Raw genomic sequence first — 26,131 nt, 5'->3', positions numbered from 1 at the left:
AAACGGTTCAGATTACATCACTGAGACGTGCTCACGAGCAATGACAGCAACAGCTTCAAAGTGGCCCTTTCCATCCTCGGACAAGCAGAGCAGCTCTGCTTTGTTTTATGCAGCCTTTCAGGTCGACTCTGTCCCCCTTTCTTGTGATTGGCTGCCCCTCTCTGTGACATCATCGAGATGCAACAGTAGAAAGAAACTGGAAAAAAAGAGTGTTCAGAAAAACCAGCATGGCAACAAACAAATACCAACACAAAGCCCGATGTCAGGATGTGTCTGTCCATCTTTTATATACAGTCTGTGTTGGTTATGACACGCCTCCACTCATCTATTTATAGAAACACCTCCTCACTTTCACTGCCCTGCCTTACCTGTTACCTGTCTGAGCGGTCAGGTGACCCAGTCGGCAGTTACACAGGTAACGTGACACCGAGGCAGCAACAGGTGATCAAATACTCGAGTACGAGCTCCAACACGCGAGGGGAGACGTGGACGCAGTTACTTCAGGCTCTGCTGCAGACGGAGGGTCTCCCTGAGCGGCTGATAAAACGCATGTCTGCACAGCGCGTGCGTCAGAATCAATACAAGAAACCCGTCTCCTCATTTTTATCCTCGGCCAGAACGTGACCCGGTGATGTAAACACCCTCAGGGACCAATCAGAGATAAGCCCCACCTTCATCTGAGGCTACACACCTTCTTTACTGTCTTGTGCCATGCAGCATGCAGAGCCACGCTGCACGTGTTTCAGTGACGGAGGTATTTAAAGTCAGAGTATGGGGGGCATAAAACTCTGCCCCCTGGTGGTGAGTTTAAAGTTTGCACAGGGTAATTACAGAAAGGAGAAAGGACGAACTGGTATGAACATTTTTATACTTTAAACCTTTTTCTGCCCTGAGGAAGCTAAAAAAAAAAGCGCCCCCTGGTGGCTGTGCACCACTTAGACCACCTAAAGAAACAGTTTAAACCTGTGATTTCTCGCCATGCACAGGTGTCATGAAGCCTGAGCATCAGGCTGTAAACATGTTAAACATGGCAGTCTGTGGAGGCTGACTCACTGCTGCCTCTGCTGGACGTCAGAGGACCTGCAGCTTCCTGTTGTAGTGTGGCTCCTCCTCCTGATTTTAAAAGCGTGGCTTTTTTAAACCGTGTAGAAAGTAAAACCTGAACGTCTGCTCTCTGCAGTAACAGCACCGTCTGCTGACAGCGATGTCAGCATCACGTCTAATTACCGCACTATTATTTTTGTTTACAGGGCGAGAAGCCAGCAGGTAGTCGTGGCGGTAATTACTGCTGTTGTGTGTGTCACAGCGGCGATGACAGGTTCCTGTTGTCGTGCCGCTCCCTGTGGTGAAAAGCCCACACTCCGTCTCTGCCTCGTTTATAATTCATGCTGCTCTGGTCCTGGCGGGTCAGGCCGGGGGGGGGGGGGGGTGGTAACCCGAGCTCATCTCCACACAGCTGGCACAGGGCGGTCCCATCAGAGGCCGGCGTGTGGTGTGACGCAGAACGAGGCCTAGTTTTCATTTCGATGCGTTCCGGTGAGTCAGAGAAATGAGCGGCGTGACCGCGCGGCCCGTGAAATCCTGCGGAGCCACTAAATGGTGCCGGGAGCAGGAAATCTGCCTCACCTGTGCACTTCCTGCTGTCACAGCAGCGTTTGTGATGAGGAGCCGGGGTCGTTTCAGAAATGTTACTGATCCTATGACAGCGCACACACAGGCCTGACATCCTGAACACACAAGTGCTGCTGTGCGTGTGGGCGGTCCTGGTTCTGCTCGCCAACGTGGGTCGTGATCCAGGACCGCCATCAGCAGCTGAGCGAGGGGCTGGTCTGAGAGGAGGTGTTGTTGCAGATTTTATGGATTTTAGTGCATCCTCTTCCTGTTTATCTGTTCTTGCTGTGTCTACGTCAGTGTGACCCTCTCCAGCAGCTCATCGTCCTCTGTTCTCATCACTGGTGAGGAAGCGCAGCCCCGTGATTTCTTGGGGCTTATTTTTCCCACCTGGACTGCAGATATCGAGGCAGATAGTTTACAGATTTGAAATAAGATGATAAAAGTGGAAATTCAGCTTGGCAGGCAACTTATTTCTAAGCACTTTCAGAAAACTCCCAGCTGCCGTACACCTGACATGACAAACGAAAAACAGTAAGCACAAACAATCAAATCAGCACATTAGATTAAATTAAAGCAGGAAAGTCAGAGTCACACTGGGTCAAAAGCCAAGGAATAAAAATGGGTTTTAATGCATGCTTTAATAAATGGACAATGGAGGGACCTCTCTGATGTGCAGGGGCAGGTTAGCAGCTCGTCAGCTGACCTGAGAATCATGGGGGGGCAGTAAGGATGAAGGTGGGGGCAAGACCGTTTAAGCCTTTAAAAACAAACTCTAAGATAAGCAGGCAGCCAGTGGAGTGAAGCCAGGATGGGAGTTATGTGCAGTCGTGCAGCAGCAGACGAGAGAGTATTACAGTAATCCAAACGAGATGAAGTAAAAGCATGGAGTACTGTTTCAAAATGCAGTCTGGATAAAATAGGTCTTACCTTTGCTGAGCGCCTTAAATGATAAAAACTGGACTTGACAGAGCCCTAATTTGCGGGTCCAATTTAAACTCAGTCCACCTTAAAACCAAAGTTAGTTTCAACAAGTTTAAAATACTCTGCCAGGGGTCCCAAATCAAAAGAGGAGGGATCACGAGGTCCGCTACGACCAAAAACAATCACCTCTGTTTTGCTTGAATCAGCATAACAGTGGAAGGTTATTCCATGCCTTCTAAGGACGGCTCCCAAAGGCTGTAAATACAATGAAAAAATCAGAGGCCCTAGAAATGAGCCCTGTGGGACCCCAAACTGAAGATGTTGTGGTCTACATGGTCACATGTGATTGGTCAGCAGAGTGGAAAGCTTCCAGAAAATCAGCGCCTGAGTTTTCATGTGCAGATGGATATTTGTGTGAATGTCATTCATAGCCGGATGGTCCAGCAGCCGGTCTGTGCAAAGGCTTCAGGCACTGTGGCAGCTCGGGTTCTTCTAAATCACTGAACACTGGCAGGAGGCCTCAGACTCGTCCTGCAGCAGAAGCCCAAAACAGCCACACTCAGGTCGGTCGGAGTTCGATCCCCGGCTCCTCAACACCAAACCAAAAACACTGATGAAAGTGGGAGGAAACCGTCCATCGGTCCTCAATGTTTGAACAGGAGAAAGAAAAATCGGTCAGGATCGTCATCAACCCGGTGTTATCATAACACATCAGAACCAAGAAGATGATCACAGAAGATTCACCGGGTGAAACTTAGCCTGTTGGCTTGTTAACGAGGCCGTTCCAACAGATCAGGTGAACGCTCATCACTGACAACCCGACTCAGGTCTGAGGTAGAGGTGTCTGCCGCCAAACTGGCAGATGCATGTAAGCGCGTTGGTGTGAAAGCTAACATCTAGTTTCTAAAAGAAGATAACGCTGCGCGTTACCTGAGGACGCTACGTAACGTTTGAATGTGAGCTCGTTCTCAGAAAGCATCGACTGGTGCCAGCTCATCATGTTCCAGATCAAGATGCAGAAAACGCAACCACAGCTCCGACCGAGAAATACGACACGCTGCAGTCACCCAGAGAAGACGGTGCTGGGGTGGCCACGCCCTCAGATGTTGGCCTCACCACCCAGAGGTCTGGATGCTGCATGTGATGAAGATGAAGCTGCCTAACAGCGATGGAGGCTCCTCCTGCCCGATGAGTCTGAGCTCCACTTTGACTTTATTTGGTAAAAAACGACTCGTCTTTATTTTCCGTCACTTCCTGAAGCGTTTGCACGACCCTGCAGGCAAAGCAGCGCCTTTCCTCTCATAGTCCAGACCGCTCTGCGCTTCATGCTAACTGCTCTTTACGTCCAACAGCCACCGAGAAGCCTCTCAGACGTCGGCCTCATTGCAGTGTCCATAATGGACACTTTTTTTCGCCGTCACTTTAAGAGGAAGGATGCCGCTCTGCAGGAGGACGCGTCCAAATCCTGCCGCCAGCGGAGGCCCAGCGTTGCCGTCCCCACCAGCAAAGCCCGGCGAAGGTCCACAGTCGGGATGCCTTCCTCTGCTCTAGCCCAGCGGCGTCGCTCCAGCGTCCAGCCGCCGTCAGGGTCGCTGTGTGCTGGAGGGGGGCGTCTGGCAAAGACAGACTCCGGCAGCAGGTGGACGGGGCACGCTCGCAGGCGCTCAAGCACTACCACGCCCAACCTCAACCCGAGGTTTGCCGTTTGCCGGAGAAAGGTGGGGAAGCTGCGGACGATCGACACTCACCTGCTGGGGCCGTCCATGCTGCTCGCCAGCCTGATCCAGATGGCTGAGGAAGACGAGGAGGACGAGGGTGTGGGGGCGGGACCGCTGGCTGAAGAACAGCAGGTGGAGGTGATCAGCGGCGTCAACAACAGGAGGAGATTTTCACGAGCCAGCAGCCTCCTCTCAGATGGCGACGACAACAGCAGCCGTTTCTCCACCACTGACGACAGCCAATCAGAAACCAGCCAGCTGTCAGAGGCAGAGCAGTTGGCTGAGGAGGAGGAGAACACCTGCTCCCCTGATCCCCACTGCTCCCGAGCCTCCAGCCCGTCCGTGTCCTCCACTGCCACAATGGAGGTGATGAAAAAGACTCCCCCACTGCCGTCGCCGTCCCGCCCGCTGATCCGGGCGCCGCGCTGCCTCCGGAGGAATTCCTCTCAGGTGTTTACGGTAGACTCCTTCCCCTACGGCTGCTGCCGCACCTCCAGCCAAAGGAAGAGGAGAAGGATCTCCACCATCTCCAAAGCTGGGAGCCCCTGGCCTGGGAGAGGCCCGCCGTTGCCCAGCCGCAAGACCTCGGTGTACTACCTCAACCACCCGGGCTTCTACCGGGGCGCCGGCGCACTGAGCCCGCTGGGGCCCCGGGGCCATGACTCCTGCCTGGAGAGCTGGAGCGCCTTCCTGCTGTACGTAACCCGGCTCAGCAGAGCAAGAAGCTTCCTGTCAGGGTGCCGTGGATAACCGCAATAAATATCAAATACGCAGTAACACATTTTAGAAAAAATAATAACAAATAATAAAATACACAAAAACTGATCAGTGATCTGCTCTAACGTAAAACTTCTCTGTTAGAAATGAAAGCTGTGGGAGTGACACTCCTGCACCTGCACAGGTACAGGAGTGTCAGCTGTTAGAAATAGTGTCTGTGTGTGTGTGTGTGTGTGTGTGTGTGTGTGTGTGTGTGTGTGTGCCTAACATCTTAGAAGAGTAGAGACATTGTGCTCAGTGTTGTCCAATCAGAGCTCAGGAGCCTGCGCTGTTAGTTTACAAGTGTTTTAAGCTAACAGGAAGTATCATTTAGGATCAAACTGTGGGCGTGGCCTCATTTAGCCGGTGGGTCTTTACCCCTGCAGGCACAGATAATCTACCCTGAAAGTCTCACAGTGGGTTCAGATCAGATGTCACTCACATGGATACAGCCGCCGTGTGTTTATGAACATTTGAAACATTTGGTTGATTTTTATTTTTAGGTTTTAGCTTCTGTGAAGCACTTTGTGATTTTTATCTTGAAAGGTGCTATATAAATAAAGTTTTACTTACTTACTTACTTACTTGAAACCCAAACAGCCCAGAGGAGGCGTGGCTCCTCCTCCAGCATCGCTGCTCTCTGAGCGCTCTCCTGTGTGAAATCATGTGTCTGAACACTTTATTAACATTATTTCTGAAAGCAGAGCCGCTCCTTCAAAGCTCTCCTGGTCTCTTGTCTTTGCAGGAAAGCCATCTCGAAGTCGGGCGCGCAGCACGCCGGGACTCCGGCCAACGTGTCGACGTCCGGTGCGAGCGAGTCGCCGCAGGAGCCGAGCAGCACCGTCGACTGGAGCGTGAGTGGCCTCATCAGCTCGCTCTCTGCACAGATTTAAACGGTTCCTCCAGACGAACACGTTTCTTCTGGTCCAGACACAATAAATGTTTGATCAGATCAATAACGAGCTCCTCCCGTGTAGCGTTGGGGTGATCCACCATCTTTATCATCATCATCCTCACCTCATGGAGCTACAGACCGAGGAGACTCATGGTTTATATTTCTTCCATTTCTGAATAATCGCAGCAGCAGCTCCACCTCCTCCCCGAGCTTCCTGCTGATTGTCCCGTAGTTTATTCCAGCCTCGTGCAGGTGTGCAGCATGCACATGATGAGCATCTGTGATTGGCTAATTGTAATGCATGTGCACACAGCGAATCTGTGAGAGCCAGGATATGTAGATGTTTAACCTTTAGGTTGATTTTCTGTCTCTTTCCTTTAAATAAAATCCCAGCGTTCATTTCTCTGTGAGCAGACGTGCACATCCGGCAGGGATCGATCCCTTTTCCCCACCGTAGCTCGCCACGAGGAACATGTTGCTTTGCACATCTGTCCTGCTGCGCTGAAGCGTTTGGTTTTCACCTGTGAAGCTGCTGTGTTTTTGTCACAGGATAACGCCCAGTACGGCGACCACATCTGGTTTGAGACCAGTGTCTCCGGAGACTTCTGCTATGTTGGAGAGCAGTACTGCATCGCCAAGTCTCTGGTGAGTCCGCCCACCGCCAGGAAAAACGCTTTTCCTCACTGATGACGCCAGTTTGTGTTTAACAAATCATCTTCCTTCTCTCACCCCAACCGGTCGCAGCAGATGGACCCGCCCCTCTCTGTCGGAGGTTTCTTCCTGTTAAAAGGGAGTTTTTCCTTCCCACTGTCGCCAGAGTGCTTGCTCACAGGGGATGATTTTTGGGTTTTGTAGCATCTACCTTACGATATAAAGCGCATTGAGGCGACTGTATCTGTGATTTGGTGCTGTTTCAATAAAATTGATTTGGAGTTTGAAGGGTTGAGAGGATGATGTTGAGGGAAGCTGCAGGACTGCCACATTTGGCACCTTCTCTTCCTCTGACTGTCATTTTCTAGAAAACATCCTGAAAAATGAAACACAGATTAATTCCCTCATGAGGCTGCTCAGCACGACGTCTGTGGGAGTTTTTTGAGTAACTGGATCATGATTGATATGATGAGGTGAGGCTGTCCTGCAGTTTTTCTCTTTTAGCTCCGTGAAGAACTAAAAGCACAAACAGGCTCTGCTGGGTTCAGCTCATTCGTCTGTAAATCCTTCATTACAGCTTTCAGATTTAAATGATGACGATGAGTAAATCTGATGTTTGTCTGCAGCAAACAGACAAAGGGAGGAAGAAATGCGCCGGCTGTAAGATCTCAGTGCACACCGTGTGCTTGGAGCAGCTGGAGAAGGTAAAAGCCGAGGCGCCGCTTTGGATTTACGCCCTCGGATGTTTCCTGTTTCCTCTCCTCACGTCTCTCCTGTGTTCAGATTAATTTCAGGTGCAAGCCGTCGTTCAGGGAACCCGGATGTCGAGCCGTGCGAGAGGTCAGTGAGAGCAGATTCTTTAAAGCCCAAATGCTGTGCAGAGACGAGTTCTGTTAACCAGCTGTTGTCTTTCAGTCCAACGTCGTCCGGCACCACTGGGTCCACCGGAGGCGCCAGGCGGGCAAGTGTCGACAGTGCGGGAAGGTGAGCGTCCGCTCGCCGTCAAACAGCTTTTTTGTTGTTTATGTTGAAAAACAAACAAACAGAGCCAAGAAGATGATGACAAAACTGTTTATTTGAGCCTTCATTACGTTGGTGTAGTATGAACAGATGTGGGGTGTTCCCCAAAACCGTCCAGCTGACCGAGTTGGAGTCTTTGCTGGGCCAATGCTGGCCCCCGGGCCTGATGTTGAATACCCCTGGTTTAGAGGAGCTGCCTGTAAAAACAGCTTCTTATTTCAAACTGATGTCAGAAGCTTTGGAGCTGAGTGCGACTCGTGTTTGAGGTAACAGAGCAAAAACAAAGAAATGAATAAATGACGACTTATAAGAACGAAGCAGCGTGAGCGATGAAGACTGCACACAGGAAGGAAACGCTGAAGACGAGATGCAGGTGTGCCGCAGTTAACCTGAGTCCTGTCTCACCCACAGGGCTTTCAGCAGAAGTTTGCCTTCCACAGCAAAGAGATCGTCGCCATCAGCTGCTCGTGGTGCAAACAGGCGGTGAGTGCTCGCTTTAATCTGTTCAGGTTCAAAGTTCACTGAGAAAGGCCAGTGAGCCAAACCGACCGTCCCAGTCTGACCCCACGATCGTGCAGGTGCTGGATGAAGCTCTCAGCTGACTTCCTGTTTGTGTTTCAGTATCACAACAAGGTGACCTGCTTCATGCTGCAGCAGATCGAGGAGTGCTGCTCTCTGGGCGCTCACGCCGCAGTCATCGTCCCGCCCACCTGGATCATCAGGGTCCGCAGGCCACAGGTACAAACACGCGCGCGCACACGCACACACACACACACACACACACACTGACGTCTCTGTCCTGTCTGCAGTCGTCGCTGAAGTCCAGTAAGAAGAAGAAGAGGACGTCGCTGAAGTCTAACAAGGCGAGCAAGAAGGGCGGAGAGGTGAGGAAGTGACGTCATCATTGTTTTGATCCTGACAGCTGATTGGTTTAAGCTGTTAGAGGTCAGACTGAGAGCTCTGAGGGTCACGTCTGTTCACGGCGTTGGCGCTCATGCTTTAACCTTTCTTTTGGTTCTCAGGTCCAAGATGGCCGCTGGAAGCCCTTCCTGGTGAAGCCCCTCCCCTCTCAGCTCATGAAGCCTCTGCTGGTGTTTGTGAACCCAAAGAGCGGTGGGAACCAGGTACGGTCATCCTCCAATCACTCACAGAAGTAGGAAAATGACCAGAATGCACTGCACAGTGAACCCGAAGCCCAAAACGCAGACGCAGAGCGGCGCTGGGAGGTCATGTGACTCGTGTGCTTTGGATCGTTTCCTCCAGCTTCTCATCAAACACCTGTTTCTGTCTTCTCCTCTCAGGGAGCAAAGATCATCCAGTCCTTCATGTGGTACCTGAACCCGCGGCAGGTGTTCGACCTGACGAAGGGCGGGCCCAAAGAGGGGTGAGACTGCCCACTCGTATCCTGTGACCTCTGACCTCACCGCTTCAGTTAGACCAAGCAGATCGTGGGGCAATGAGGATGAACTTTGACATCGTAACGGTTTGGCATTGTAAACTCAGCTGCTGTGCTAACCTTTGACCTTTAGTGGTGGTGCATCATGTTCTGGGGAGACGTGACGACCTGAAAAAGGTCCAAAAGAGACACGCAGAGAGCACAGGTAGCTCAGTGGATAGGAGGGCGGAGCCTAAATTGAATGAAGATTAACTGATGAAAACCTGTCATGTGATTCCAACACTCGGGTCTTCTGTCCTGTCGCCCTCCCCTCACGCCCAGCTGGTCGCAGCAGATGGCCCCGCCCCTCCCTGAGCCTCTGCTGGAGGTTTCTTCCTGTTAAAAGGAGTTTTTCCTTCCCACTGTCGCCGAGTGCTTCAGTTCATCGGGAATCATCTGATTGGTGGTTTTCTCTGCATTACTGTTGAAGCTTTAGCTACAATATAAAGTGGACTGAGGCTGAGTCTGTCAGATAGATATGATCCAAACCACTGCAGCGCAGCACCTGTGGTACCTACAGCGCGCTCTAATCGTGTCACCGCCGCTTCACCCTGCACTCCCTCAGTGACCTTAAATGTGCACAGCAGCAGATTTGTTGGCCTCTCTTCATCTGTTCAGTTCATTCTAAACTGAAAAGAAACTCTAACAACGCTTCAGTGTACGATGTTGTTCTTTGTTCTCATCTGTGCAGTCTGCCTCCACCTTCCTCCCTCAGCTTCCTCCCCTGTCCTGCGCTCACATTTTAAAATCTGTCGTGTTTCCTGCAGGCTGGAGCTGTACGCCAAAGTGCCCAACCTGCGGATCCTGGCCTGCGGGGGGGACGGCACCGTGAGTCACAGACGCTTTATTCCTCAACAGTATTTCACCAACAGATGATGGTTTGTCATCAGCGTGTCTGTGTGTGCGCAGGTGGGATGGATCCTGTCTGTTTTGGATCAGCTGAAGCTCCGCCCTCAGCCTCCTGTGGCCATCCTGCCACTGGGGACTGGCAACGACCTGGCAAGGACTCTGAACTGGGGAGGAGTGAGTTAGTTCCACCACCAATTCTGATCATTTCCAGTTTGTTCTCATTCTTGGGCTCCAGAGCAGCTTTGCATGGTTCACAGTCAGAATAATCTTTCTTTTTATGACACCGGGCCTAAGTGTAGCTGCTCAGTCTGAAGCAAGCCACTTTAGCCCCTCCAGGCCCCTGAAATACGTCCTGTCTCCATCCTGTCACCCCCAACCGGCACACGGCTGCCCTGATCCTGGTTCTGCCGGAGGTTTCTTCCTGTTAGAAGGAAAGGGAGTTTTTCTTTCCCACTGTGGCCAAAGTACTTGCTCACAGGGGGTCGTCTGAATGTTGGGGTGTTCTCTGTGCTTTACCTTACAATATAAGGCACCTGTGATTTGTTGCAATATAAATAAAATTGAATTGAATATAATTTAAAGATGAACGTATGAGTACAGGCGTTATGGAAATTAGCTGTGGGGACCAACAGTTTTTAACATGGGACTGACTCACTGCTGCCTCTGCTGGGCGTCAGAAGAACTGCAGGTTGTTTTGTGAAGGTTCATAAAAATTCAGCTTAATCATAAAACTGCAGAAGCTTCACTGCAGTTTAATACTGAAGCATGTTCACTCAGAGGACTCGTGTAAGAAAATCGTCACGTGTGGATCATTGTTTGAGTGTGAACGCTTCTTCTTCTTCTTCTGTGAAAATAGGAGCCAGCATTGCTCCTTGTGTAACTCGTCCTCTTCTTCTCCCAGGGCTACACCGACGAACCGATAACGAAGATCCTCTCGCACGTGGAGGACGGCAACATCGTGCAGCTGGACCGATGGAACCTGAACGTGGAGGCAAACCCAGAGGCGCGGCCCGAGGACCGGGACGAACACCAGACAGACAAGGTGAGTTTCACGTCCACCTGTGAGAGCCGACGCCCACCCGAGGAGGATCTGACGGTTTCATTCTGCTGCTTCCTTTCAGCTCCCCATCGACGTCTTCAACAACTACTTCAGTCTGGGCTTCGACGCTCACGTCACGCTGGGCTTCCATGAATCCAGAGGTCAGTACGCTCACAGGCGCGTCCTGAAATCCACGATCATGTCTTTGTATAGTTGAGCTGTCCCCTCCCCCTGACAGCGTGTCCACGGCTGGTTTAATAAAAGATGACTGTGTCACAGTTTACATCCATACTTTAAAATGGTTCTAGCACCAAACCTGTTCCCACACGCTAAAGAACAAACAAAAACGGGGACAGGACGCCCCCTTGTGGTGAGCATGACACTTGCTCTCTAACAGGATTATTACTGATGTAAAAGATTCAAACAGAGGAGAAATCAGCAGATAAGACTCCGGCATGACGCCGCTCCACATTTTTAGGTTAACAAGTTATGAAGAGTGAGTGTGGCTGTGGCGTCCTCCGCTCCTCTGTGGGGCCTGGCCATTCAAATAACACAGATAATAAGTTAATGGCTTAAAATGCCAAAGCAGTAAAGAAGCCGGTCCTGCTGGGTGTCTCTTCCTGCTAAAAGGAACTTCTTCTGCCCCACTGTCGCAAAGTGTGAAAGCAGGACGGGACAAGAACCCGGGCCGACGAGGTCGAAGGTTTTACCCTCTGTCAGGCTGCACATCTCAAAGGTCTGGGGTAAATAAAGTCAGCCGTGACGCACCAGAAATACAGAATTCATTCCCGTTTCTTCTGGGTCGGGATCGAATCGCTCGGATCGATGTTCAGCACACGAGCTGGCTCTGTACTCGAGTACTCTGCAGGCTCTTCTTCGTGGGCGGCTTTTACAGCGGGACGGTTCATGTGATGAATGTGGGCCCGAAGCAGAGACTGCAGAGACAGACCCGTCACTGCGGAGGACGTCTTACGACTTTCTGTCTGAGACTCGGAATCTAGAAACGCGAGCCACTCGAGGCTGAGACAGATGACGCGGCTGATGAGATGACCACAAAGACAAATGAGGAAGTGAAACCAGCTTCGCCCATGCACGTTACTGGTTAACGACATCTCACCAACCAGCCGTCAAAGATCCCTCATACTGATCTTTGATTGGCTGACAGTCTTCCGAGCACCGATCGCTCGCCGTCAGCCTGTGACCCAGCGTGTAGAATGAGTTTGACCTGATCGCTGCTCTCGAGAGTGCGGAGCTCTGCGGCGGTGACACACAGGAAGCTGCCACAGGCTGGCAGGTGCACAGGTGTGGCATTCAGGGTGGCAGCTCCAATCCTCCTCTGATCAGAGCGACTCAGCTGGGAGTAAAATCCCACTCCTCCAACAGACGGGAATGTTGGATTTAAAGCCTCCTGTAACCTTTGACCTCTCGTGTTGTTTATCAGCTTTGTACCAGAGCTGAGTTACAGCGCTGTCTTTACCATTGCTGTACTTTCACTGGTTAGAAATGTAACTTCCTGTTTCTTCACAGGAAGTCAGCAGCCTGTCAGGGGGCTCTGTACTCTGGGTGACGCTCCTAAAGTAGTCACCACTCCCCCTACAGGCTAGAGAACAGCGGTGCATGGAGCCAGTTTCACACCTGTGATAGCTGGTATCTGTGTCTCTACACAATAAAAGCCTTTCACTAGTTTCCAGGCCTACTCAGAACATCTGGACTCTGATTAGCATTATTTTGAAATGAGCATTATTTTCCCTGCACCTTTAATCTTCTTCCAGGACCATAAAACATCCGATAACAGCTGTTAATGTCTCATGTGATCAATAAAGATCTGACCAGATTCAAATCCTATGAAATGAGTCCAGCTGTGTGGTTTGGGGGGGGGTCTGTTTCCGAGCTGAACTGTTGGTTTGATCTTTTCAGAGGCGAACCCCGAGAAGTTTAACAGCCGCTTCAGGAATAAGATGTTCTACGCAGGGGTGAGTGTGTCCTCGTCCGGCTGCTGTGCTGGTCGTTCACACGTAAACATGTTTCTAATGTGTGTGTGTGCGTGCGTGTGTGTTTCAGACGGCCTTCTCAGACTTTCTGAGCGGGAGCTCCAAAGACCTCGCCAAGCACATCAGAGTGGTGGTGAGTCGGGCTGAAACACACGTGTGACTGAGCGTTGTTAGAGGTGAGGGCGCCCGTTACGGCACGATCAGCCCGATGACAACCAGTCAGTGCCTGTGATGCACCCGCAGCATGACCCAGCAATGACGTGTGAAAGTGAAAGTTCTTGTTTTACTTTGTTCTCAGCTGATTTGCTTTATGCATGGACTGTAGACAAAGATGGCTGCAGCCACACTAACATCACCCGCTGGGATGTGGCGTTTGAAGCTTGAGTTTCTGCCAACACGTTGGGTTTTTTGGAGCGACACGTGACGACATTTGAACGAGAGAGTTTCTCAAGCCTCTGCAGCTCACGGCTGTGGCAGGAAGCGCGTCGAGTAGCGCGCTCCTTTATAAATCCTCGTTTCCTTCCTCCTCAGTGTGACGGGACGGACCTCACAGCCAAAGTCCAGGACCTGAAGCTGCAGTGTCTGCTCTTCCTCAACATCCCCAGGTACATCTTCAGCCTGGTAACAAACATCTTTCACATGCACACCGTCTCCCTCTGTGGAATCCAGCGAGTAGATAAACTGAAAATGCTGTGTTAAAGTACGAGTGCGCGCTTGGTTTGTCTACCTGCTGCAGGTACTGTGCTGGCACCACGCCGTGGGGGAACCCCAGCGAACATCAGGACTTTGAGCCTCAGCGGCACGACGACGGCTGTATTGAGGTCATCGGCTTCACCATGACGTCTCTGGTGAGCTTGCCGCTGTGCAGCCGCAGACGGCGTAACCTACAAACAGCACATCAGACCACACCGTGCACCATCACAGAAATACTGACACTGATATAAACGCTCGTTTGGTCCAGTTAAATCTTTGCTCGTTTGTCTGCAGGCCACCCTCCAGGTGGGCGGTCATGGCGAACGCCTCCACCAGTGTAAGGAAGTGACCCTCACCACCTTTAAGTCCATCCCCATGCAGGTGGACGGCGAGCCCTGCAAGCTGGCACCGTCCGTCATTCACATCAGTCTGCGGAACCAGGCCAACATGGTCCAGAAGGCCAAGAGGAGGATCTCCATGCCCCATCTCAATGAGTACGTCTGGTGTGTGCACTGACCGACCTTTCATTGGTCGGTCAGTAGATTCCTTTGCTCTCATTGGCAGTCGCAGTAACAGGAAGTACTGAGCAGACTGTCATAGCTGCTATTAGCGATGGAGTCCCACAGGGCTCGCTTCAGCCCACTTCTATTTACGCTGTAGATAAATACCATCACGCGTATGGAGATGATGCACTCTTATACGTGCAAGCGGCTTAAATGAATCAGATGATCTAAGTTCGTGTTCGGTGACTAAATGATGGCGTGTTTGTGTGCAGTCAGCAGCCCGTTCCAGAGAAGCTCCAGATCAGGGTGAACCGGATCAGCATGGCGGCGTACGAGGCCCTGCATTATGACAAAGATCAGCTGAAGGAGGCGTGTAAGTGTGAAGGACTGGTTATCTGCACGACGGCTGTCAAATTACAGTTTTATCTATAAAAACGTAGCAGCAGTGCTTTCAGTCAAACGCATGTTTAACTGTGTTTACTGTGTGTTTGGGGCACGTTGGTTTCATCGGACTGGGAACCTGCTGGTTCAGTCCTCAAACCAGTTACTGTTGATGGTCTTTAAAGTGCCTCAGAGAAAGAGACAGACTGTTTCCACTATCATGAGTCATTAGTTGTTATTTCAAAGCAGAAACCAAGCTGCACATTTCTCACTTTGACCTTTATGTTTCCTGTAGCGTTGCCGCTGGGAGTCATCACCGTCCCCGGAGACAGCGATCTGGAGACCTGCCGCCTGCACATCGACCGTCTGCAGGACAACCTGGAGCAGGTACAGCATTGTGGGCAGGAGGAGTAATCATTAATCTACTGATTCATATTTAAAAGACAGTCAGATTTCACTGCAGAATGGCACAGATACCTGGCAGCTTTTATATGACAATATAACAGCTGACGTGAGCCGACTGACTCTGGTTAATTATGACGTGTTGGCAATTTAAAAATGAGACGACCTTTAGCGCTCTGACTGCGATCGTTGGGACGCAGGTTACCTGTCACCTGTGAAATCACCTCACCATCCAGAGGCTGGGGGGGTTTAGTCGACCTCTACGTGCAACTGTTTGCCAAAAGCAAAAACACTGCAGATCTTTCCTCCATCGTACTTTCCTGTGGTGCGAGCGAGCCGTCGGGCTGCTCTCAGAGGGTGAAACTTGTCACGGCGTGACACATCAGACACTGATAGCGAGGAGCATCAGGGCGCGGTGTAAGGGGAAGTGGCTGACTGTGTTGTTTGTAATAAACCTCAGCTGTGACCCAACACCAACCGAGAAAAGCTGCAGAGACGAACAGCAGCTCGCCGTCCTGCAGCACGAGTGCGCCATCTGTCGGGAGAGGCGGGGATCTCGGTACGCACACGGTGCTCAGAAACCAAACGCTGCTGTGGAAGAGTCTGATGGAGGCTCTCACTGTTATATGACATTAAAGAAGAGCTGAAAACTGACTCTCTGTCCGAAGATTACATTTGGACAGTTTTCCTCTGCTCCTCCCGTGAAATGTAAAAGTGAGTCTGTGGTGTCGGCTCTGTGCAGCGGTGCCTTTCACGCTTCTCTTTCTGCTCCTCCAGGACGGCGAGGCGATGAAAGGCGAGAGTCTGTCCTCACACAAGCTCTCCATGAAGTGGTGCTTCCTCGACTGTAAGTCCGAGCCGACCTCCTCCGTTCGCGCACAGACCCCGACCTGCCCAAACGCGCTCTCTTTGTCTTTCAGGTACGACGGCGGATCGTTTCTACAGGATCGACCGGGCTCAGGTAGGAACGCAGCAGAGAAGCACCTTTACTGCGGTGAGGTGGAGTCGCACATCCATGCTTTTCTATGTCTGAGTGCGTCCACAGATGATGGATGCAGACGGGAATCGAACCGCCGGCCTTCAGATTAGCAGACTGTACCTGCTGATTGGTGCAGCTTTCTTTCTTCTGGCAGTGATGATGGATGACCTGCAGCCAGGTGTGTCCTGATGTGTCATTTGTTTCAGGAGCACCTGAACTACGTGACGGAGATCTCTCAGGAGGAGCTCTACATCCTGGACCCAGAGCTGGTCTCCAAGGAGACGGTGGGCACCTCCCCCAGCATGCCCGACCTGGTGGACTCGGAGGAGCACCAAGACCAGCAGTTCGCCTTCCCCTGCTCGCCGTCCTCCCCCACCTCCCCTATCTCGTCACACAGGTGAGAGAAGATGTGATCTACGGGGACCGAACAGTTTGTGTGTTTACCTTAACTCGCTGCTGCCTCTGCTGGACATCAGAGGAACTGCAGCTTTTCACCCTGAAATAAGCTCCTGGTGTTTGAAGTGCCGTTTCCATGGAGCTGCTCATCCCTCTGTTCCCCGCTGGGACACCGCCGCCACTCGAATCACCGATCAGAATAAAAACAGCGCTGTGTTTGTTTCAGATCCCGAGATCAGAGGAAGAGGATCTCCAGCGACAGCTCCGTGGTCGATGCTTTGACTCAGAGCTCCTCTAAGACCGCCCTCTGCAGGTAGCAACACGCAGTCGCACACACTCGCACACCTGCTGCTGGAGGAAGTGTTCAGATCCTGTAGAGTCAGCTGATACTCGGGTCCGCTCAGTGAAATCTGTTTGATATCTGTAAACACAAATAACAGGAATGAGCAGTTTAAATATGAATACTTCGTTCCATGAGAGCGCCCCCTGCTGGCTCCACCACTGTGTGCTGTCTGCTTTTTTTCACGGCACAGTGATCCCATGCCTGCATTAATAACAGACTGTATATAAAAGATGGACGTCACCTGCAGTCTAAGTGATGTCCAGGAGGGGGCGACTCCTCTGGTCTGTGAGATAATGATCGCTGATCTTTGACTCAGTGATTTTGGTCCCGTCAGAGCCGAATTGACCCTGTGCACGAGAAAATGCTAACTTCCTGGTTTGAGACCGGATGTGGGGTTGTACATTTCCGGTAGCTTTACTTTGCGGTCAATCGCTACTGCCAAGATATACTCCAAAATCATGTCCAAAACTCAAAAACGGAAAGATGGCGTTAAGTTACAAAGAGCAGGAGGTGGGAACACTCACCACTGTTGTGTCATAAAAAATCTAATGATCAATTTTGACGTTTAAAGAGTTTAGATCGATCAGCTGTTTACATCACTCAACACAAGCAGAACTGCATTACAGAATCAGAAGACACATCGTCCACATTCAGAAGCACATCTCTGTATAGTGACTGGTCTTATGATTTAAACAGGCAAATGTTCAGCATTCAAACTACAGGTGAACAATAGTCAAACCAGATGTTTCCCCGTTATGTCGATATCAGCTGGTCAAGTACACACCTACACAGCATGTTAACAAACCGTGAAAAAAAGCCACACAAAAAATTAATGATTGCAGGTAAGGGTTCCTATACATTAGTATTTACGAGGGGTATGTTGTGACTTACCTTCAAAATTACAGTGGTCCCTCGCTATAATGCAGTTCACCTTTCACCTCGCTGTTTCGCTGATTTTTTAGTGCAAGTTTGCATGCTTTTTTTTTTTACATCACATTGTGTCCTGCGTCCTGATCGCTGCAGATGATCTCCTCCGTAACGTCTCTCCTGTACAGTACAGAATCGCTGCATCGATCGCTAGCAGTGTGACTCTGAAGTGCAGTACTGGATGTCCACGATGTCCATGCGTCAAAAAATAAAATTGGCTACTTGATTTCACCTATCGCTGGTTATTTTTAGAACATAACACCCGCAATAAACGAGGGACAGCTGAGAAATATAACATTTGAATCCCTTTTCTCTTTTGCTCTGAGGCGCGGGGGAAAATATCGACAAGTCGATGAACATCATTTACAGATATATTGGGTAAATGCCCAAGACATCTATAGAAATGTAAATCGCCGCTTGATTCATTCATTTGCTTAACTTCTTTTGGACCGTAAACAAGGCGCGAATAGGACACCGGAAACAAAGCTCCCCACAGGAGTTTCCGCACCGGAAGTAGCATATGCTAACGTGCACATAGTCCATTGGAGCAGGGGAGGGTTCAGGGCGGGGCTTGAGCCTGCAGTGTCCCTCAGACCTACGTCCATCTTTTATTAAGAGTCTACTAACATTAATACATCAAATTTGTACGTTTTAAATTGGCACTTTGAACATTTTATGACATTTTATCCCCATGAAGGCTTTGATGCTGCAGTTTGTGGTAGACTCGTGTGTCCACATCGTCAGACTGGCTGAAAGAAGCTTCGTGTTTCCTTTGCTCCTTCGTTGAGGTTGATGCTTTGTTAAGACGTACAAAGTTCCTGTATTAAACCCAACACCAGTCCAGATGTACCATGTGACCGGCGTGTGAACGCGCCCTCGTGTCCACATGCCGGTGCTGTTTGTTTTCCATGTGCTGCCGCTGACTCACCTGTCACCTGTCCATGTTGTCTGTGATCTAAAGGCGAGGAGCAAAGATTATCAATGTGCATCGCTCCAACACGGCCGCGGCTGATTTCAGACCCGTCATTAGGTACGACCCCACCTGCTTCCTGTCTGCTGTTTCTCTGAAGCTCCTCATCACACACACACACACACACACACACACCTGCCAACATTTCAGCTTCACAGCTTTTTTTGTGCCTGGTTTGTGATGTCATGGTGATGTCAGGTTGTTAGCCAATGAGAACAGCCCAGGTCCTCCTCCTCTTTAACGCTAATGAGAGCCATAATTTACACAATGAGTGACGTCAGCGCCCCCTCCTGGACATTCAACAGAATATCAGAAGCCATGTCCATCTTTATTATACAGTCTGTGGACTGAGGTGCTTTGGCGTCTGTTTGTGCAGCTCTTTGATTGGCTGTGGCTCTGCAGAATAAAAACACGTAGCTGCTTCAAGACGGCAGTTTAACTGCAAGAAGCTGCAGGTGCTCAGAACGCTCGCTCTAATGCAAGACCATAACGAGAGCGTCCCCGCTGCACAGACTCAGACCTGGCTGACACACAGTGACAGATTAGCTGAAACTGTGTGTGTGCAGCGGTTTGAGGAGGACACGCACAGACGTGACGATGTCTCGCTGTGAGAAGAAACTGTTCACGAGGCAGGTGGCTTTCAAAGCGCTGCTTTTCAGGGAGAAGCTCATGAGCCCCCGATTGTCCCGATCACCCTCTGCACCTCAGATGTAAGCTCCTCCCTCTGTCACATGACAATCTGATGACCTCCTCTCTGTGTCTTCTCTCACTGACAGACCTCCTGCTGCTACCTCACACGACCCTGAAAAAGGTAAAAACCCTCCTCCTCCTCAGTTCTGGTGTTGAACACTGTGAGTCTCCAGCGTCAGTTCCAGCGTTTGTCCAGCAGAGGGAGCTGACAGGCTGTGTTCTGGACTCTGCTGCATGAATTTAAAGTGAAAACAAGTGTAACAAGCTGTTTGAGACCTCGGCCGTTTATCAATGCCCAAGTACGCGAGTACGTACTCGCGTACTTGGGTACGCGAGTACGTACCCGCCGAGAACGCACGGGAGTACGTACCCGCCGAGAACGCGAGCACGGACTCGTGGGCCGTTTCTCAATTCTCAAGTACGCGAGCACGGACTCGTGATTTGTACAGTCGGAACACCAGCGTACGTGATGATGTCACAGGTCCGGAGTTTTTACTGCCGTCCCCTCTTAATTTAACTGTGAGTAACATGTTATGAAGCTTAACTTTAATCACAGCCAAACCGGTTTACTCAGGAACAAATAAAACACTGAAATAAACCAAACATTAACATTTGGAAGTGATCTAAGTGACTTATATATCATTGTTAACCTCAGTAGTGAAACCTCTATTAATAAAAATAGTGTACATGTACATACGTGTACATACCTTAATAAAAACAAGCAGGTGAGATGTTGGAACGCTTTTATTTCTATTCTAGTGGACACTCAATACTATAGACAGCTGCTGGAGTTTCTTTAACCTGAGTAGTGAGAAGTCCGCGAGCGGTTTGGGGGGGGGGGGTTGGAAACGATGTGCCGGGAGTCCGCTGTTGAGTTTTGGACGAAATGCATTCTGGGATATTTAGCTGTCCCAAGTCTACACCGATGCATGCTCGATAAAACGGGCGGATCGAGAACACATCCGGGACTTTTTCGCGTTCTCGGCGTGATGCGTACTTCGAACTGGAACAGTACTTGGTCTCCGACTGATGACGTATCACGAGTACACGAGAACGCAAGTACGCACAAGTACGCATATTGATAAACGCCCCTTGTGTCTGTTTCCTGCTCTTCAGGTGCAGAGCTGATCAGCTGCATCAAGAATGAAAACCTGGACCGGGTGAGTGTGGACGTATTGATCGTTACGAGTATTGATTTCTGATTGAGGAAAGCGGTTTATTGAGCATGTGCACTTTGGAACAAATCGCTGTATTTGTTGCGCAGCTCCGAGAGCTCCACCAACAGGGGGCGGACCTCCTGCTGCAAGACGGAGATGGCTGCACGCTGCTGCATCACGCTGTGGAGGCTGGCTGCAAAGACATCGTCAAGTACCTCATCGACAACGGTGAGCAAATCGTTTGTATTAAAAAGGCTAAACGTTAAGAAACGTGATTCTGATCACAAAGTGTGCAAAGACGGCTGAGGCTGGTGTGGTGTTTCCACTCTGCGACCAAGCCGCCAGCCTCACGCCACACTGCTCCTCCTTTCTTGGACTTCTATCTGCAGAGACGTCCTCAGATAACGGTCAGGAGAGAGCGCTCCCCACCGAAGCTGCCATACCTGATCCTTGATCTAGAGAAACGCTCGTATTTCAGGGCGTTTCTGGAGGTTCTCATCAGAAACTAGAAGCAAAGTACGAACTAGAAAGTTTCAGTTACTGAACTAAGAATCTAAACTTGTGTAGTTGGACCTTCTCATCTCTGAGCTCGTCACCCTGAGAGGCCTCACTCTCACGTCCTGCCCATTCCTGTAGCTCTCGTATGTGAGCCCTGAGCTGCATTTAGTTTCCTCCTCTTCGTCCCCAGCAGCAGGTGATCGTGCACACAGGTGTAGCTTCTTTGTGGGGTCAAATCAGGTCGTACGAACGTGGAAACAGGGAACGAGGAGTCGATCCACTCCGACTCTGTCCAGTCACAAACTGCTGCTCCTCGTAGCATCACATGCTGTCGCCGCCACATTAAAGCGCTCTGATGTTAGTCTGTGATGATGACTCTGTTTGTCTCGCTGCTTTCAGTGCCCACGTCCCACCTGGATGTCACCGAGAAAGAGACGTGAGTCAGCTTCTCTTCCATTTCCATCTCAGTTCGATTCCTCTCCTGCTGAACGAGGCTCGGCGCCTTCATGTGCCTTTTTGTTCTTGTTTCTTTCAGAGGGGAGACGGCGCTCCATAAAGCCGCCACTTCCTGTCAGAGGAGCATCTGTAAATACCTGGTGGAGGCCGGAGCGTCGCTCATGAAGACAGACCTACAGGTAAAGCAGGAGATACCTCGTGTCCATGCTTCCATTGAGTGTGTTGCGTCTGCATGGTAGCAGGCTTTTATTTTGAAAAATGTGTGATCTGGTTTCCTGCCCTCCTCGCCTGCTCTGGTTAATAGCAGGTGGAGTGTGTGTTAGGGGTGTGACGTTCCTTTCAGACACTGGAAGCATGAAGGAATTCTCTTTTACACCAAGACGCACACTTAAAGTCCCACTCCAGGTGTTTCACCCACTCAGACCCCACAGCAGCACCCGTTATAAACCCTGCTGGAGGGCGGTGAGGACTTATGTGAGCGAGTGTAACTCTGAAAATCTGGACAATCGAAGCTTTTGAAGACGCTCCGTTGCCAGAGTGTAACGGGAAAAACAACAAAGCTTTTAAAAATGTACTTTACATCCCTACAAAACCATTATGTCATCTGGTGACGGAGGTACGAACATAAAAATACAACAGGCTGCCGGTCAGCGCAGCGCCTCCTGCTGGCTGAACATGAGCGCGGCTCAGGGTGAAGCTGCTTTATGTTTGCAGCGGCACCCTGAGCCGAAGCTGAAGCTTAGAGATGACAGCTGTGCGTGCGTGTGTGTGTGTGCGTGTGCGTGTGTGTGCGTGTGCCTGTGCGTGCGTGTGTGTGCGTGTGTGTGTGTGTGCGTGTGCCTGTGTGTGTGCGTGTGTGTGTGCGTGTGTGTGCGTGTGCCTGTGTGTGTGTGTGTGCCTGTGTGTGTGTGTGCCTGTGTGTGTGTGTGCGTGTGCCTGTGTGTGTGTGTGTGTGTGTGTGCGTGTGTGTGCGTGTGTGTGTGTGTGCGTGTGCGTGTGTGTGTGCGTGTGTGCGTGCGTGTGTGTGTGCGTGTGTGTGCCTGTGTGTGTGTGTGTGTGCGTGTGTGTGCGTGGTTTAGAGCTCAGGTTTCTGTTCTGCTTGTGAATGAGGCCCAGTGTCTGAAGCTGAACATCAGTTCCTGGAAACGGGAGAATAGCCCAGAGCTGTGCCAGAGCGGAGCAGGAACTTAATAAGAGACAAATCAACATGAAGCAGCGTCTGGAAATCACGGTGTGGTGTCCCAGCTGCTCCTCTGCGCTGGTTGCTTCCTCCGTGCGCTCCGTTTGTGCGTGTTTTGGTGAAATAGTTTTGCGGGTCTTGTTTTGTGCTCGTGGACACAAAGAATCTGAGTTGGTGTGATCGGTCGAGCTTCCCGCTGCACGAAGCCGTGTGCGTGTCGTTCTCAGGCGCAGTGACGGCCACCAGCCGGAGCACAGCCACCGCGCTCTAAATGGATCTCCAGCAGTATTTGACCCACTTCTATAAAGTGATTAATGTTGTGTGTCACTGAGAAACGAAGCGCCGCGGGATCCCCCGGCCTCGCTCCGGCGCATACAAAAGGCCACGGCTCACCGTCGCCATGGTGAAGCCAGTGGTAACAGGAAGCAGCCCATAATCTGAGTTTCTCTTTGTCTTCTCCTCTCCAGAGGAGGAAAAGAGTTCATGTGTTATTTAGTGTCTAGTGTTGGTATGAAGCCGAGATGCACCGAGCAGCTCGGAGCCTTCGCTCCTTCTCACCCCGTCGCCGCTGCTCTGCAGTTCCTCTGACGTCCAGCAGAGGCAGCAGTGAGTCGGCCTCGTAGACTTCCGTGTTTGCAGTCTGATACACAAACTGTTTGTTCTCCAGAGATAATTTCCTCCTGCATTACGCCTGTTTTCATCACTCACCTGGATTAGGGGCGTGGCCTCTTTGACTGACAGGTGGACGGTGACCCAGGCGGCTGTAGTCTGCTCGGCTGAATCACATCATGTGACCACTAATGTCCGCTGTGAGGTCACACTGAGAGTTTGATGAGTGAAATTTGAGGGTTTTATTTGCGGGTTATTGAAAGGTGACCGTGGAGGTAACGGAGCTGACGGTGGAGCCTCGGCGTTTCTCACCAGCCCGTCGGCTTTCTTAAAGCTCTGCTCGTCTCTTTCAGGGGGAGACTCCCAGACAGCGCGCCGCCAACGCCAACGACCCGGAGCTGGCTGATTATCTGAAGAGCTGCCAGCATTACCAGATGATCCAGCGAGAGGACCAGGAGACGACCGTGTGACCTCCCGAACACCCCGCTCCTCCCGCCCTCCTTCGTATTTCTCTGCGTCCTCTGCAGAGAGACGGCCGGGTCACAGACTCGGCGTAGACGGCAGCGTCGTGCTTCTTGTCTGCTGTGTGGGGGCAGGACGAGTGATTGTTGTGATTTTGTCCAAACGTCTGAAAATCCTCCAAACTACCCAACGTAACAACGTAAACGCACCTGGACACTAAAACAAAGTCAAACTAGTTTCCTCTTCAGGCCACAAAGACTCTCAGATCTGGTTCAAACTGCATTTTGAATACGTCTTTATCGACTGAACATTAGCGCTCTGACCTCCGCGTGAAGATGTGCGACGGCGAACAGTGGCGGCTTTCATCCATCTGCAGCTGAACGCTTTCGCCGCATCACAGAAAAGCTGCAAACGTGTCTTCTTTAAGCTTCTAGTGACCTTTTGGATGTATTTGTTTACTGGACAGAAATAAGTGTTTGGATATTTAACTTAGGCTCACTCAGCTTATTTATGAAGTCTTTGTAGAGATGTAACAGATTTTGTTTGTGATCAAACTGAATTTTAGAGATTTTAGTCACATACGAGCGTATTTTTTGTAACTTGTCGGCGTGTCACCTGACTGTAAAGCGCGTGGCTGCCAGTGCGATGCTTTCTGTGATGTGTGTAAATAGCTGAGACGCCCAGTAGACGGGTCAGTGTTGGAAACGTTAAGCTGAAGCTCTGCCAAAGCAGTCACGCCCGTATGATTAATAATCACCTTTAGATAGCAGGCAGGATGACATGATGCTGTATGATATTCAACTAATAACTGTTTGGTTTGATCATTTCTGAGTGACCTGCAATAAAGCATGTCAGCAACACTTTCCACGCCCATTTATTCCCATAAATAATCATTGGTTTGTTCATGTTGATGTTATTTAGTCTCTAAGAAGACCAGAAGTCTCGAGTAACAACAACAAAAACACACTCTCACGCTTTGTGCTGCATCCAGTGGGCGTCTGTTTCCTGTCAGCACTCACCTGTGGTTTTTAACCCCGCCTCCTCCTCAGGTGTCAGGCTGTCCCGTCACTGAAGAAAACACCACCTGTGTCAGCTTACCTGAGCCTGCAAGAACCAGAGAGTGCTCACCTGTCCCAAAAACCTGGGATGGCCTGAAGTAACTGCAGGTCTCACTGATGATGTGAAGTTTATTAAAAACATGATAATATTTTGAAAATACAGAACAAAGACAATTTTTAAAAAGCCATTTGAAAAAATAAAACGTAAGAAAGAGAAAAACCAACATGACAGAAAAAAATGCAACACAACAAACTGAAAGTGGAAAACTGACGTTCAGCAGATCCAGACTTTGTCAGCTCAGCACAGCCGGAAACATCGAGCTGCTCCCGGGACCAGGAGCAGCAAACATGAAGAAAGCAGGGCTGTTAACAGCCGCTTCTTCAGCAGCGTTTGCAGCCTGAGGTTGGTGCTTCTGCTCGGGTTTCTGCCTTACCTGAGAGCCGTTAGCACCCAAACAGGAAAGCGGCCCTTCGTCCAGCGTGGATCCATTTGAGGTCCTCTTTTATTTTCAGTGTACGTTCCCCTCGGCATCATCTGTCACAGATGCTCAGTCCTCTATCAGCGATGCAGATGACGCCTCGTCCTGCCTGAAGGTGAGCGCTCTGTCATCATCGCGGTCACGTTGGCTTCACGGAGGCCTGTAAAGCATTTCTGCTGTTTTTAAAACTCGATCATTATGTTCGTTATTAGCTCGTTACTGATGAACAGCTGCTCACTCTGTTTTTGTGCTTCAGTCTAACATCTGACCAAATCAGTTTCATAACAAAAACAACACCAAACCACCGAGATTTTGCTTTAGTGAAACGTTTTGTGGTTTTTACATAAGTCCTCAGTGATTTGCAGAAACCTGAACGTCACAAAGCGTCCGACACGTGGAGCCTTCGATTAGCGACACTCGTGTTTTACACACAGACTCATGATCAACGTTCATGCAGATGAAATAAAGTCTGTTTCACGACTGTTAGAAGTGAAAGAGAACAGCCGAGAAACCCACTGACACTAAACTCTCGTGGAGTCCCGAGGGCGGAGGAGGACCTGACGGAGCACAGGTTTCCTCTCCAGCTGCAGTTGTTGTGCCAAAAACGTGATGTCCAATGTTTTTGTGTATTTTTTATGTGTAATATCTTTACGTATGTTGGTTAATAGACTTCGGTGAACAGCGTTTACAAAGAGGTTTTATATAGAACTAAAAAATTATCTGTTTTTCAAGTTTTCCAATCCGCTCCTTTATCCCCACTTAAAATATTTTTACAGAACTATCGTAATATTTGCTGCTGTCCTCTTTGCCAACTTACTCTTATAAAAGACATTTTTAATGTTAATGTGATTTTTTTTAACTGCATAAATAAAGGTTCTATAAAAGTCACTGCCAAAAACTGATTGCGGCTTCTACCTTCTTACACGGATGTTGTTTGTGGCTCAAGATGACTTTATGTCATCCACGAGGGACGCATTTGACACGTGTTTCACATATTATAGCCCAACAAGTTACTTATAGCAGTTTAAATACGAGCAATCAGTTTTTGGCAAATACCGG

The 26,131-nt window shown here is 50.1% G+C and overlaps 1 protein-coding gene across 1 annotated transcript; it reads left to right on the top strand.

Annotated features, from left to right (window-relative positions):
* The first annotated feature begins 1,424 nt into the window (after positions 1-1,424).
* On the top strand, positions 1,425-24,395 carry dgkzb (diacylglycerol kinase, zeta b). The gene is made up of 33 exons (XM_063477475.1): positions 1,425-4,948; positions 5,755-5,863; positions 6,454-6,549; positions 7,182-7,259; positions 7,339-7,395; positions 7,471-7,539; positions 7,987-8,058; positions 8,197-8,313; positions 8,385-8,459; positions 8,598-8,699; positions 8,877-8,959; positions 9,778-9,838; positions 9,920-10,033; positions 10,761-10,901; positions 10,981-11,059; positions 12,816-12,871; positions 12,960-13,022; positions 13,421-13,494; positions 13,626-13,737; positions 13,877-14,076; positions 14,358-14,458; positions 14,762-14,853; positions 15,646-15,715; positions 15,789-15,829; positions 16,054-16,244; positions 16,470-16,556; positions 18,475-18,543; positions 19,260-19,294; positions 20,290-20,333; positions 20,438-20,558; positions 21,228-21,264; positions 21,364-21,463; positions 23,427-24,395. The coding sequence occupies exons 1-33, from the start codon at positions 3,861-3,863 to the stop codon at positions 23,541-23,543; spliced, it is 3,951 nt and encodes a 1,316-aa protein (XP_063333545.1). The 5' UTR covers positions 1,425-3,860; the 3' UTR covers positions 23,544-24,395.
* Positions 24,396-26,131: the final 1,736 nt, after the last annotated feature.

This window comes from Pelmatolapia mariae, linkage group LG7, assembly GCF_036321145.2.
Source record: "Pelmatolapia mariae isolate MD_Pm_ZW linkage group LG7, Pm_UMD_F_2, whole genome shotgun sequence".
Classification (NCBI taxonomy): Eukaryota; Metazoa; Chordata; class Actinopteri; order Cichliformes; family Cichlidae; genus Pelmatolapia; species Pelmatolapia mariae.
Note: the sequence above shows the minus strand (reverse complement) of the source record. Positions and strands in the feature narration are given on the sequence as shown.